The sequence below is a fragment of the Colius striatus genome, chromosome 2, assembly GCF_028858725.1.
Source record: "Colius striatus isolate bColStr4 chromosome 2, bColStr4.1.hap1, whole genome shotgun sequence".
NCBI classification, from domain to species: Eukaryota; Metazoa; Chordata; class Aves; order Coliiformes; family Coliidae; genus Colius; species Colius striatus.
The window spans coordinates 112606382-112622309 of NC_084760.1; the positions used below are offsets into that span (position 1 = coordinate 112606382).

The 15928-nt window shown below is 43.4% G+C and overlaps 1 protein-coding gene across 1 annotated transcript in view; it reads right to left on the minus strand.

The window, feature by feature from the left end:
• Window positions 1-15928, minus strand: part of SPRED2 (sprouty related EVH1 domain containing 2) — a 63935-nt gene that overhangs the window by 12421 nt on the left and 35586 nt on the right. Inside the window, exons 2-4 of the mRNA XM_061989203.1 lie at window positions 15438-15615; window positions 13980-14148; window positions 11400-11464 (exon numbers count right to left, since the gene is read on the minus strand). Coding sequence (XP_061845187.1) covers window positions 11400-11464; window positions 13980-14148; window positions 15438-15615 — 412 coding nt within the window. The remainder of the gene's footprint in view (window positions 1-11399; window positions 11465-13979; window positions 14149-15437; window positions 15616-15928) is intronic.

Here is a 15928-nt window from a genome sequence, read left to right on the forward strand (position 1 = left end):
ACAGTGTTCTCCTCCTATATAACACACCAGCTTACAAACAGGGGAAAAAGCCCACTTAAAGGCAAACTTCCCACAGCAGACTGATACGATATTTTAAGAAGTCAGTTGGGGGTCATTTATTCACAGTTATCAGCATTCATGTTATTTTAGCTGGAATTCATCACTAAAATAGAATCCAACAGCTGATGCAAACTTTTAAAATACTCTCTTCATATGCACTGCAAATATGTCAGGCTTTGCTTAAAAATGCAGTGGTACTTATTTACTTCTGCCTTTCCTTCTCCTTTTGCAGGCAGAACCAGAGACAGATGAACTGCTTTCTATAATGACTTCTGATTTAATTTTCATAAAATATTTACAAGATAAGGGGCAAGCAGACCCTTGGCAAAACACATTAGGCAGGTGAGGGAAGGAAACAGGGCTATTTAGATGCAGTTGTTTATAATGCCTTTCTGTACCGGGCAGAGGTCCATTTTGAGCTCCGCAGACTCTTGTATTCTGTTGTTTGTCCTCAGTTACTATCAAATACACGTCACAGGGCAGAGGGAACACCATTCTGCAATACTCTGTCATTCAGGTTTTTTGTTGGTGTTTTTTAAGGGGTGAAAGAGAGAGCTTGCCACTTTAAAGGAAAATCATTCATGAAGCCTCACATAAAAACACATTTCATTATTTAGCTTTATCAAACTCCTTTTCCTTTCCAAATTCTCCAAAGAAAAGAAACCCCAAACAAAAAACCAAACCCAAAACATTTGAGAAGATGCAACCAAATTATGGTTAGACTTGCAAAATGTGGGTGCATGCTCCAAGCAGACTGAACTCTTTTTGTTCCTTTACCTGTCACATGAGACAAGAGATTCAAATCAGATTTGTCACTGTTTAAAGAGCACATGGAAATTACAGGCTCCCTCATGAAAAGCAGGGCAATGTAAGTCACTTGCCCCACAGTTCTGACTCAGACTCCTCCACATCGCCACCAAGATAGACATTCCAGCTCAGCACCAAGACCTAAATGCTTTTTCCCCCCTCTAAATTACACAGAGAGGTTGGGATGTGAGGGCTGAACCCTGTCTGCTTGCTCCAGACCCACATCCCTTTGGCCCCACCGGGTTATGTACTGGGTGGCGATTCCTTAATCCTTTCTCCTGTGGTGCGGGAAGTTGTCAATCATCATTCAGTCCCTTGGCCAAGGCAGCCTCTTTCCAAATGTGTTCACACCCCACACGGGATCCAGATGAGACACCCCAATTCTGGCCAGCAGCCCTGGTGCCTCCTCCCATGAGCGCCCCAGGACAAAGTGTTTTGTTCAAACACAGCAGCCAGAGAGATTGTGGCTTACAAACAGAGACGCCTGCTGAAAGGCGCTGCCTTCAGCTGCATACTAAAATAATGGAAAAGGCCATTTGCTAGCTTTGTGAAACTTTCAAGCACCCCACGGCCAAGAGAAAGGACTATACACTTCAGTGGCTAACTGCATAGCCCAGACTAAAGAAGGAACCTAATGGAAAATTGTATTAGGACCAACCATCTGTTTTCAACGTAAAAACATTTGTCTATAACACACTTCCATCGACACTGCCTCAGCTATCCTGTCGTCTCCTTGTCTCAACTAAAGGATGAATTTTGCAGTGGCAACACTATAAATATTAAGCCCAGTTCAGTTACACTGCAAGATCCACCTTACTTGCACCACTGGCACAAGGTCTGCTGTACACAGCAGTCGAACTGTCTTGCAGAAGGTGATATATCCACGGCCAGGGGGTTATATGATGAATTTCAGGCAACACGACGAGTATTAGTGCAGTGGTGGAGGGTTTTCATGCCCACTTAGCCAATCTCTCTTACGATTTCCCTTGAGCCAGGACTTCTGCTTCTCAGGCCCTACAGTAAGCTGGCTTGAGGAGCTAAACCACTGGTAAAGTATTCACTTTCTTTTACAGGGGTAGTTTTTGGTTCACTTCCCTGGGCTGGCTCAGTGCAGGGTCAGCCCCCGCTTGCTGGTAAAAGCGGGATGGCAGGAGCCCCTCTTTGCTCCACTGGCTCTCAGTAGCACTGAGGCTAAAGGGGCACCAGTCAAGTCACATCTCTCAGCTGCAGTTTCATATACACTGCTAAAATAACCCCTGCAGGCCCATACCTGCTGCACCACACCACCTCTGCTCTTGGCATGGCTGCGCTGCAAAATCAAGGTGAGGTGAATCAAGCTGGTTGGAAAATAACTTGGGTTTTCACAGGCATCTTGCCTCAAATCAGGTCTCTTACATAATGTCAAATAAATGCTCGAGGAACTACAGTCAAAAAAAAGGAAGGCCAAAACAAGAAGGGCACAGACCAAACCTGTGAAGCTCTGTTGACAAGGTGAGGCTGGTAACGCTGCTGTGCAGCAAACACAGAAGAGGTGAGCCCTACTTGCAAACGCTTCTCCTGGCTGAGGGTGAGGGATCAGAGCCATGTGAGGGATCCTTGAGGGATCACAGCAAGGGTTGTGGTGGCTGCTTTTGGGCAGGAATAGCAAAGTCCACCTTCAGCAAGGGGTCCCAGCGATGGCTTTGTAGGCAGTCATCAATTTGGGCTCCAGCTCTGGATGCTCACCCCCGTGCATCCTCCCTTTACCTGAGTGGCTGCTGTTGCTGCAGGGCCATGCACCAAGTCCAACTGATCCAGGTTAAAAAAACCAATCCTTTATTAAAAAAAGGTGTTTTTAAAAAAAATCTCTTCCCCCTCCATTTTACTGTAAGTTAAGGAAGGACAATTTCATCTTGGCTGTGTTTTGTTTCTAACACATTTGTGCTTTAAGCACACAAATGCACTAAAGCATTCAGCTCCAGATGAATTAAAAGGGAACATGCTCATAAACAGCTTCACACTTTAACTCATCACATAGTTTAAGCACATTACTACACAGCCAAATTATTTTGTCAGAAGACAAACACATAGTTAGCTGATTTCAAGTGTGAAATGGTGCTACAACATACCCAGATCCCGAATTTATCACCTAGAAACTACAGCTAGGAAGGCGCCACTAAGTTCACCTTTGGACAAGGGATCCTATGGGCAGGTTTGCTGGTGACCCTCCTCATCCCAATGCCTCAGGTGGCTGTGTATCACCAGAAAACAAGATTTCAGTAATCTGACAATTACTTAAATGAATGTGAGTCTGGTTATATATAACAAAATAATTAGAGTATGAAACTGAAAAAGCTGGCATAATGAAATATGCCACCATACCATCAATTAGACTCAGGGAAAAGGGATAACAGGTGTGAGAAAAAAACAAACAAAAAGACCCCCACCCTGACAAACATCTCCTCTGAACTGCTGGGCAAATCGAACAAAACCCAACACTCAACTGGTGCACAAGTTAGAACACTTACCAGTTCTGGCAAGATACAGCTATAAGGAAACTTCCATCGCAGCAGAAGATTGAATTTCAGTTTCCTGCAGGATATATCCCAATCCCAGCACAGAACTAACTGGGGGAATGGTAGAGAGCCAGAACATACACTACGAAAACGTTCTTGAGAGGAAGAAATGTGACAAGAGAAATTGCTTACCCTCAGCAAAGTAGTTCAATCCATCCCCAAGTCAATGCTATAATAAGACACCTAAGAACTAAACAACAGCAAGACTTGGAATATCTGAGAGCAACATCAGTATTTTCTGCTGAATAGTTTGTTAGTGAATGACAGAAGCTCCTCGCCTTGTCTCACATAGACACCCTGAACTCCCCAATCTCTCAGGAGGCTGGTATTTGCAGGAAATATTTGCTTCCTGTATTTGGGCTAACACACAAAAAAAACACTCCCAAAAAATAATTTAAAAAGATCCTTTCCTTTGGGTCTGATTTTGTGACAGCAAACACTTCTCTGCCTCCTCCACAAAATGCACCTGGGTGCCTGTGACCAACCAAATTTCCAATGACTTTCCCAACTTCTCCCTGCTGACACAGTGATGAGTGCTAGGTCCTCAGGAAGTGCTGCAGTACTGCTTGAGTGATCCCATCCTTGCCAGGGACTTGAGAGTTAGAAGACTGTGTGTGGTAAAATAACCAGACTGATAAAATTTGGTTTAAAAATAGAGTAAGATAAAAAGGTTTTGTTGTTTTAAAGCCTTAGACTGAAACAGTGCCAAAGTAACTGAAGTTCAGTGCAGCAAGCAAAGCCTGCTTTGCCCATGAGAGATTGACCCAAAAGAGAAAAAAAAGAGATAAATACAATAAAACAATTCATAAATTGTGCAAGACTGTTCTCTCTCCTATCAGTTCCCCTTAGCTCTTCACTTACATCTCAGGAATCTGTAACATACAGAAGAGTAAACAGTTCTGCGTACCTCCACATCACAGTGATTTTTTGAGTTCCTTTTGTCCAGGTGACACACAAGTGAGCAAGGACAATCTAGAGGCTGAAATAGATAGTAATTGCCCCTAAAGTTTTGAAGGGGCTGAAGAGCAGCCACCATCCCAGATGACAGCAGTGTGACACCTTCACCTCTGTGACCATTGTTATTAAATTATCAGTGAGTATAGCTTGCTTGTATTGGTAGAAAGAGTAAGAAAATAAATGGGTTAAATTCCAGCATGACTTAAAAGAAACTGGAGGTCCTGAAGGGAAAAACACAACACTAAAAAAACCCTGACAGCTAGAGAAACACTTTCCACTTGACTTTCCCTATTGAAAAATCTCTTTGAGCATGGGTATCCATTCCCATTGAGGGGCATGAATTTGTTGTAAGCAAAATTAACCTGAGGAAAGAAAAAGAAAAGAGCAAGAAGCAGCTAGCATTAACACAGCTGTATATTCAGCACCTTTCAGTGGCATCTTTCTTGCCTCCTGCTCCCTGGCATAAAAGCAGGAAGCATTCCACTGAGAAGCTGATACACGCTAGTACTAATGAGAGGAAGAAAAAAATCCAATTAAACTACAGATAAATCAATGACTTCAGACTCTGGGACTACCTTGGTAGTCAAGTCTGCTGGAACAATTCAAGAGAGATTTCACGGTGCTGAAGTGCGAAGAGCGAGAGTCGTGTTCAGACATGACAAGCAATTGCTAAGTTGGTGTTGCGCTGACTGTTTGAAGTGTAGGATGGGGATGCCCAGAGCACTGTGTATAACCTGAGACCCAAATATATAAAAAAAGAATAAATCTTAGTCCAGTTCATTGCTCAAAGCTTTTCTTTTTCCTTTTATTTTTAAAAAGGGAAGGATTTGAGCCTGCTGGTTTGTGTGTGTGGATTTGTCTCCTTGGCAAGTATTTCTTTTTCCTTTTAAAATCTGGTTTAGCATAGCTGTAGTTTACAATGCAAGCCCCAAATCCAGACATCAGAGGATGTGGCTAGCAGCAGTATCCTTTAGCTGTACATGCCCAGCACAGCTAGCTGCTCAGCAGGAAGAGTAATTGATGTAGGTACAGCCATCTAGTCCTACTGAGCAATGATCCTCTAATCGCTTTGCTCAGCCTCAGAGCAAACACAGAGGACTTACTCATAGTGACAACCTAAGCACTGCAACCCACCACCCCCATATAGAGCTCTGCTCCTCCAAAAGGCATTTTTCCTTTCTGTTGCTGTATCTTAGCCTGGAGATAAAGGAAACTGCAGGCTCTTGTTGCTCCTCAATCCTGGAGTGCAACTTGTGAAAGAAATAAATCTTGCTACTCAGTGCTTTTCTACTCCGAGCAACATCTTTTTCCACGGAGGGGTGGGACAAGAGATGCTCCAGCATCACAAAGAACTTACAAATATATTCCAAAGGAATTGGACTGGGTTTCTACACGTCTACTTTTAAGAAAAAGCACTACGGTTGTTCTTTAAGAGAATCATTTGAATGTGAAACAACCAAGCCAGCAAGAAAAATTAGATTTAGTGTTTATCTAACTAACATAAATCTTTTAAATTTTAATAGTGAGGCTGTAACACGCTTGAGGCCCACATGGGAGATGAAAGTAGGGAAAAGGTTTCATGGAAAGGCAGCAGGGAGAAATCTGGTTTTTTAATTAGGAAACCAGAAGAGATGCAAGGAGGACTGTAACGTTAACATCTGCCACGATCAGCACCGCTACGGCAGCGCGTGGGTAATTGTGTCTGTCTCTTAGATGACTGTCAGCAGTGTCCGAGCCACATGACAAACTTCCTTACTCTAACATCCTCGAGCACGGGAGTACATGTTCATGCTGAGAAAAAGGCACAAGGGATTCAGGATTGCTCCAAAAACGCAACTCTGTGGTGAAAACATGAGTCTGAAGACTTCCGCTGGAAGCTCAGTGTGAGCCCCAGCACCAGCACCTATATAAAGAAGAAAAGCAGTGGTGCAATATCACTTTAGTGGAGCAGGAGAATATTTCCCCTGTCTGGTAGTTGAGAAACTGAGGCAAGCAGGCTTTCAGCCTGGAGTCTGCAAGAGAAGTAATGGACCCAGTCCAGGTATCTTGAAATGCAACCCTGTAGCTCAGCCATGCAACTCAAGATCATGACTGCTCTACCTGCGATACTCTGCAAGTCTCATTACGAACACACAAAGTAGGCTTTTCAAATTACTGTTGATCACATGAAAACGGCTATGATTGTAATATGCAGCTCAGATTTGGTAAGGCTGGGGTTTGTTGCTTTCTCCTTCATATTCCTATTAACCCAGAAGGGGACTGCAGTCATTTTTAGGTTCACAAACCAAAACTGACATGGGAGCTGTTGCTCCTCCTGCCAGTGGGCGTCTTGTCTTTAGCAGTACAGCAGGCACAAGGCTGTGGATTTATCTGAAAAACACATGGGCGGTGTTTCAGCTGAACCAGTCATAAGGTTTTGGAACAAACACCTCTGCTTTTTCAGATGGGCTGCTAAAAGAGACCATTTCAGGCACTCTGCAGACTCTGGAAGACATTGACCTTTTTTAACTTGGACTCAGTTCAGAATTTTCACTTCATGGTCATGTGGGATTATTATCTATAATTGAAAGTAAAAGTGTAGATTAAGGAAAAATTTTTGCACAAGAACTCAATTATGCAGCAAATTCTGTGGCTGAGGAACAACAGAATAGAAACGTGATTTCTGAAATGAATGTTAATTAAAGAAGGCTGAAGATGCAGTCTGGATGGATGAAGACAAACAGAACAATCTCAGACCACTGCAAAGACAATGTTTCCCCCAACGGAGACAGAACGGATGGCTAATCTTACTCAGATTGCATCTCTTGAGAGGACGATTTATAATGTACAAGACAGGAGAAATTTATTTGCTAACATATGGAAAACATTTATGGGCTCTACTGAGGATCTGGAATTAAAGAAACACAACTACATATTGTTAAAACCTCTAAATGGAGATTTCATTTAACAAAGCAGCATATCCCCCTCAAGTCAGTGACATTTATTTCTAGGATACTTCTGCTTTCTGCCCTGTCAGGTATGAATTTCAGAACACGGGTTTGTATCGATGCATATAGTTGCTGTAGGTCTAATCCACAGGAAAATCATTAGATGGCAAAGTCCTGTCTGTAAAGATACACCCCATAACTCAGAACAACAGATGGGAAGCAAATGCTGTAGGAATGGGGCAAGGAACTGCCGCCCAAGTTATGGTCTTGGCACTGTAAGTTACAGCGATGGGAAGAGATAAGTCTACCAACACTATGATGCTACTCAAGCAAATGCTCACATATCCACAGCTGAAGATAATTCACCCCTCTGAAAAACAAAACCCACACCTTCTGGTACAAGAAAATGATCCTCCATTAAGCCACACAAGATCAGAGCCTGAGGGAGAGCTCTGCCTCTGGGGCAAACCTTCTCTCCCCCATGTAAATAACTTGCTGGATGCCCAGAAGTGTTGCATGCTGGCTGATGAATAAACAAAACAGATGATGTATGAGTTGCACACACAAAAATACGCACAAACTCCTCATCTCACAGAGTGGTATTGAAACTAACAGCATCAGGGACCATATAAAAGCCCTGTGTCAGTCTCTATCCAACAGCCGTATCAGGGTGAGTGGTTGTAAGTAATGAGAGTGGCTGTTTCTAAAGCCGGTACCATTGGTGCAAACACTAGTGCTGACATGCAAATAACGTCGGGGTGGCCCTCTGCAAAACACCATCAGAAATGTGGAGTTTTGGGCCACTGTGGCTGAACAGATTGAAACATCTTCCAAGGAAAGGCAGGACCTCAGGCCAAATATTTGAGGCAGCAGCGTAGCAGCGACGGCTGGGATTTTCAGAGACGGGTAAATGACTGATTAAATGACTCAATCATGCAGATGCTTTTGAAAATTCTGCTGCACGCAGTTAAGTTTATTCATGCATGTGTGGGAGAGGGGGAGGACTGTGAAGATTTTAATAACTACCTTAGGAAATAAAAAAGAACAAATGTATTTCTCTTTAAAAAGGAGGGACACCCCCTTCACCCACCCCACCCCCCCCGGCCCCAAAAAAGCCACTGCTGTGGCTGTGGAAGAGTTTACAGGAAAGCTGTAAAAAACTTTTTGTGTGCAAGGATGACCAAATGGGCTATGATACACAAGTCAAAGAAAGTGCAAAGAAAGAATGAAACAGAAGGGTAAAAATAAACCATATCACAGCCCTATCAATTTCTTTCAGTCTAAAACCCCTCCACGCTTCAGTTCGTTATTTTTGGCTTATGCAGACTTCATACTGCACTATCACCTACCAGATAATAGGAACACAAGAGCTTCAAAGAGTTTAAGTACTGCATGAAAAGGAAACACTTGCATCCCAGGAAAGCAAAGAAGAAACACAGGGGGGAAAGAAAAGGTTCTCCTAAAGCCTAATTTTGGGGGTGTGACACATCTGCCCTATGCAACAGCTTTACCAACAGCACTACACAAGCTACCATCACCAGTGAAGTCCCTTTCATGCTCTGGAGATCACACAATATGCAGGAAGAGCTGCCAGGCATGGCACAACTCAAGGTGGGAACATCCCCCCTGGATCCCAACAAGGTGCTGACCACAGTCAGTTTCCCTCCTTGCTAATGCTGTTGAGCAGCTTGTTCCTCCTCCAAGTATCCTACCCATAAATATCTGCATGGCAGGGGGTTATCTGACACTTCCCCGGGGTCAAGTAGGAGTGAAAATGTCTCTGTTTTAGCTCTTCACTTTGCATGCAAGAGTTTGAGTGATTTTGATGCAGCTGGAGCACCATTCATCCAACTTTTCCAATATACAGCAACACATACTTTAAGGCAACAACTTCTTCCTCCTGGTCAAAAGCACCCTACCAGTTTAAAAATCAACACTCAACCACAAGATTAAGCTTGTGGAGAAATCCAGGAGCACTCCCAGGTCCCTCAACGTCAGCTGGCTGGATTTTAGCATAAATATCCTTTCCTATTTCCACAGGCTTCTTTTCTCTGCTTTAACACTAAGTACTTCCACGTCTAAACGCAGTGAGAGCTGGCACGCACCCACCCATTTTGATGGTCATCCCCTCTCTGACCAGCACAGAAGAGCCACTTGCATGCACATCTGGAGTGACCACCCACCCCCAGCTGAGCACAGCCTGCCCAGAGAATCTGGGGACAAACCAGCACAATTTGCTAAATTGCTCTGGCTCCAGCGGTGCCTCCCCCTGGTCCGTCCCACCCCAGCACACATAAATCACTTCTGGCAGGTAGCTGGGAAGCAGCTGCTAATGATAGTTTTGCTGCAGAGTGCAGGAAGTCACCTTTTAACCCTGCCTGCTGTTGTTTGTCTCCCAGAGCCGTGACAAAAAGACAGATGTGGACAACATGCCAGTCCTTGGGAAGATGTGGTCAAAACACAGCAGGGAACCTGTCCCAGTCCCACCTCCCTCAAAAACATCTTTTTGACTTTGGGTGTCTCCCAGTGCCCACTCTCCATTGGCTTGATGCTGGTTTTCACTGAAGATGCAGGGAAGCATCCCAAAGACGACTGAGATTGCTGCTGCTGTGCTGAGTTGTTTTGACTGAAACATTTAAGATGATCCAAGTCCAACCACTAACCTAACACTGCCAAGCCCAACACTAAACCATGTATCTCAGCTACATGACTTTTCAATATCTCCAGGGATGGGGACTCCACCACCATCCTAGGCAGCCTGGGACGGTGTCCAACAATCCTCTCAGTGAAAAAGTTCTTCCTAATCTCCAATCTAAATTCCCCTCTGGTGCAACTTAAGGCCACTTCCTCTTGTCCTATCATTCGTTACTTGTCTCCCCTCAGCCTCCTCCTCTCTAGGTGAAACATCCTCAGTTCGCTCCCCATTACACTTATGCTCCAGACCCTTCACCAGCTTTGTTGTCCATCTCTGGACATGCTCCAGCATGTCAGCGTCTTGTAGTGAGGGGCCCAAAACTGAACACTGAGGTACAGTCTCACCAGTGCCAAGTACAGGGACATAATAATTTCCCTGGTCCTGATGGCCACACTAGTGCTGATAAAAGCCAGGATACCACTGGCTTTCTTGACCACACTGCTGGCTTATGTTGAGTCAGTCGTCAACCAGGACCCCCGAGTCACTTTCTGATGAGCATCTTTGCAGCCACTCTGCTCCAAGCCTGTACCATTACACGGGGTCACTTTGCAGTGACTTGGCCAGCACTTGGCCTTGTTAAACCTCACACAACTGGCCTCTGCCCACCAATTTGGACTGGCCAGGTCCCTCCAAAGATCCTTCCTGCCCTCAAATAGATCTGTGCTCCCCACCCAGCAAATTTACTAAAGTACTTACTGAGGATGCACTCAATAAATAGATTTAACAGACAAAATACTTGTTTTGAGCATTCGTTGTTTTCAGTTCATGAAAACATTTTTCCCTTCTCTTTTACAGTCTAATAGGGACAGTGGCTTCTTCTGTTTCAGAAAAGCTCCAAAACACATTTTAGACATTACCACAAATTAAATGTAACTTGCTCCTACTTAGGTCAGTGCTGGTTAGATAGATGACTTGTTACTGTGCCATCCTCCAGCTGGGGAAGGCTGGAGGAACTTTCTACATTTGAACTTTCTACATTTCATGCGTAGGTGGAAACACCCTTCAAATCGACTTTTGTTAACAACTGCAATTTGAAATCTCAGTTCCTTGAGTATGCAGCTGAGTAGCAGTCATACCTTGTGAGAAGCTTCTTAAGGACAGCGGGAGAGGCATCAAGAGGTTTGTGTACCACTTAGACCAAGCCACAGAAAAACAGATTAATCACTTGCTCACTTCTAGCCCTGACTACATGTGCTCTGCCGTGCTTTCCACATTGCAACAGAAACCCAAGGCTTTCGTTTACAGACAGGACATACTTCCATCAAATAAAACCCATCCACTGACAAAACACAATGGCAGCTGGAAGCCAGCCCTAAGGCATAAAAAGATAATCCCTTTCCAACCTGATCATGTAAACTGGAGTGTAAGGGAGAACAACCATCGATGAGAGCTACTTACAGTGAAGACATCATCATCGCCGACCTCAGCCTCGTTGTGAAGTGTTGACGAGGAAGTTGTAGACCCTAGGAAAAAAACCCAGCTTTTTAAACACATGACATTTCTATGCAACCTTTTTTTTATTAGGCTGGTAAACATTTCTTTTCTCACAAGTTTGTATGTTGTGAATGTGTACAAGTGGCTCAAATTAAGGAAGAAAAACCCATCTACTGGTAGCTGGATCAAAACGGTAAAATCTTAAAAGTGTTTCTTGACATGCAACTGCATGGCTGCCAAAGCCAATTAACTATGTTAAAAATAGCAGTCACCATTTCCAGTTACAGAAGACTTCCATTTCTGAAGAATGGTAAAGCTATGTACTAATCAGTGCTTGAGACCAGATCCTCAGCATTTAAGAAACCATATATGAATTATTCGTCAAGTATTCCTTAAATCTGGGGGAGAAGTGACTTTTTATTTTAAAAAATCCCACTTTGACAATGAAGAGCTGGATTGAGTGGGTGTCCCACTCCAGAGCCACTTGAGACCCTGGTCAGCATTCACATCACAGAAGGGTAGGGTGGCACACACCATCGTTGCACTTGGCAGTAAATTTATGCTGCTACCCTCTTCCCAGCTGACTTCACCCTTGCCATGAGGTTGCCAAGGTGGTGAGTGCAGCAAGATGCTCTGATGGGGAGAAAACCCAAGTCAAAGGCCTTTTTTTTCCCCCTATATAAGCCCACTGTTATACTGAATTAAGGCCACATCACATCCCCAACTAAAATAGTCGAACTGTTTGTACCACCTTCATTCTGGAAATTTTTAAAAAGCATGTGCTTTATATAATGCTACATGCAGCAGCCTTGGCTGCTCTCAGTTGCATCATCACAAAGATGTGCAGAGCTAAGTGTGAAAGCCCACTTAAAACACTAAGTAACATGAAAACATTTGTGCCATTTGCTACATTAGCTTTAAAAGTAAAAACTCCAGACGCTCCATAGAGCTGCATAAGATTCCTGTACTTGTGCACAAAACTTCTATACTTCTGATGCTGCAGGCAACAAACCATCAGTTAAATATTAATAATAAAGTAGTGATTTCATGAAGTTTTGAATGCATGTAGTTTGTCACGCTTAGTAATAACTGCTAGATTTGATCAACTACATGAACGGTAACTGAAATCCACTGCCCGACGCTGTGTGTGCACGAGTCAGTTATTGTTTTTCATTCAGAAAGCCTTATTTGGAAGTTAAGGAGGAACACATTCATGAGGATCAGTCTGTGCTGTTAATGGGATATATATAGATTCGCTGATTTTGAAGGATCTGACATAGAGCAGAATTTGATTTTAAATACCTCCACTGTAAAAATGGATCAGAAAGAGCAGAACAGGAGTTGCCACGTACCGGCATCTCCAAATTACAACTCAAAGCAGCTGAGTTATCTCCCTGAAATTTCAACAACCTGGTGTGACTTAGATAAAAACACCACTCTTAACAACTTAAAGTTCTTCTCAGTTTTAGCAAGCAAGTAGAAGAAAGCGGAAGGCCTAGCTGAAACTTCTTCATGTTAACAGCACAGGGAAAAGCAAATGAATAACTAGTTCAGAAGATCCTTCCTCTAACTGATGAGGTATTTACCAGAAAAGAGCTCTGGGGCATTAATTCTCTCCCAGCACCTACCATTTCCATGTTAAAGCAAGGACAGGGCATCCAGAGCATTAAGATGTCTCATGGAACTAGTGTCCTCAAAAAGAACACATATCTGTATATATGCATATTTGAGATAGTATCCTCAAAAAGGGATATCATCTGCATATAAAAATACCTTCATCACACCGGGTGAGAGGGACAAAGGCTTTGAAGCAATAAGTCCCTATATAAAGTGGCAGTTAAAAAAAGTCAAGCAAACTACCCATGAAGAATCAAATTTCCCTAAAATAAAGTACTACTGAATTATAGCTGTACCATGATTGCCTGATTGCAATGAAATGTGAAAAGGAAAAATTTATGACAACTTCAAAGCACAGGCAATTCAAATGCATTCTTTACAGTATTAAAAAAAAAAGAACAACCCAAAACACAACAAAGTCTTCAAGAACTACCATACAACTAAAAGGAGGCAGACAAAATGAATTACTGCTAAACAACAAAACCAAAACAAAGCTTTATTCAACTCCAGGCAGGAATTCATACTATTATTTAGCAAAGTCTCAGTGAGATGAGATTCATCTGCATGTAAAGAGGAGCCTGGGTCGTTACAGTTGCCATCTCTAGTGTTAAACTCAAGACTATCAAATCAAGCAGTAGTAACAGACTCAATGATAATTAAGAGGGGAAGTCTGTGCCAACCATAGGATAGGAAAATACTTGGACTGAAATCTCTTCTCTCATGAAGTGATGAGAAAATCCAGTTCTGAAAGTGAGCTGGGGCTTGCTCAGCACAGTGTAAGTGCCCAGCTCTACTCAGACACGTGCACAAGAGACATCTAAGCCTAAGGACTGATTTTAAAACCATCTATTTTCCCAGCTCCACGACTCAACCCCCTCTCCCCACTCTTCCAAGGGTTGAAGTGGCCACTGCCACACTCTGTGGTACCTTCAATGAGGTCCTCGATGGCTTTCCTCACTCCTCTGTCAAAGGCTCGAGCGTCAGCGGGACTTTGGAAAGTGAGTCCGAATTTTCTGTTGTCAACTTTCCAGTGGTGGAAGGTGGGGTTCGCCTTTGTGTACACCAGGTCTTTCTTCACAAAGCACTCCAGCACCACCTGGGGAGGGGCATGAGCCCCAAAAGAGAAGTAAAGTCACTTTTCCCACCCCAAAGACACAGCCAGCACCGTCTCAGCCCAGACCCAAAAGCAAGCCAAGTCATGCCTTGCATAGAGGAATATCCTTCCCTACCCAACAATGACTAATAAACACCAGACACTGTAATTGTTCTCATAACCATTGAACATTCATCTTCTGCTTTGTCTTTGAGTAGGTGCTTGCTCTCTACCCTAGGAACCTATTTCAGACCCAGATCCAGCATGGCAGAGGCTACATCTAGCAGGGGCTCAGGTGGAGGAAGAATTTCTTCTCCCAATAATTTTCCTCAACAGAAATTTTATCAGCCAGCAGCAGATTTAGGAGGTGCTGCAACATTCCTTTTTTCCTCCTTCATCCCCCAACCAGGCACTCATCTCAAGCTCTGCTATGACAAAAACCATCTCTAGGGTGATGCTCAGGGAGAACAGGAATGGCTTGTTAGTCTTACTCTGTCCTCCAAAACCATAAGCATGGCTACTAAACAGTGTCAAAAAAGCACCCTAAGCAAAACAGTATTTCAGAAGATAAACTATACTTGAAACAGCTTTAAAATGCAGGTCTTTTTGAAAACAAGATAATTTCTGACTCAAATAATTTTGGAGTTAGAGGAGCCTGTGCAGGGAGCGTTATTTTTATGCCAGTCTATCTCTTCACAGGAGCAAGTCTCGGAAGATTCAAATACACAGAAACAAGATGACAAACTATACCATCTAAGACGGACCCTGGAAATGGGGAAAAGGCTTTATTAATTTGAATTTGTGCGGGGAAAGAAGAGAGCTCCCTTTTAGATAAACAGCTACCAGGAGAAACTGAGTGCGTCAATTCATAAGAGACAACTTGTCTTCATATTCTCACTCTGCTCGTTCAAACCTTGAACGGCATGCAGCATAAATAATTCATGGCTGTTTTAAAGGCTTGCACTGCATTACTCAGTGCAATGTGACTGGCTTCATGGGTTCTTCACACTTCAATTCACTTCTCACTTACCACTGCTAGGTCTTAGAAAATAAAAGCCAAACCACAGGCCCTTTTTCAATCAAAGGGGGTCTTTGCACATGGATGTTCAAAATTTACCTGCTCTTTCCAGGCAATTCGAGATGAAGACAGGTTTATTTTGTCCAATTTAGTCCTACTTGCCCACGCCTGGGTTTTTACGCTTTAAAAATCCCTTGCACAAGAATACAATAGCAACAGACTTGGGATAAATCTCATTATAAGAACAGACAAAAGTTGAATTAGGGTCTATTACCAGTTTGTCTTTCTGCCTTTCACCATGTATTAGAAATCCACTTCTTCCATTGCCCTCCGGGTACGTGACCTTGCAGACGCCAACTCTACTGAGACCGCCTCCTTCTTGCGGCAACCATCCCCCACTGGAGTCATCTCGGGTCATAACCACAGCTTTGACTCGCACAATATAGCTGTCACTGCAATGGTAACAAAACAAAAACAAAACCTTTTGTGAGCATCACAGAGTCTCATCAGAGCAATTCTTTTTTGTTGTTTCTGAGGGTGGTATTTAGACAGCACTGGTCTGGCCCTAACGCAGAGTTTCTGCCCAGCGTGGAGGTCCACCTCTCTGACAGATGGCCTTGACCGCTAGAGCCACCACAGGAAAGACACACATCAAACAACAAGAAATGAATCCATTGAGTTTCCAGATGTCAAGATACAGATCAAACACAACCCATAGTTCTGGACATTCTTTCCCTCATGCAGAGACCAAGAGAGTGGTGAGAG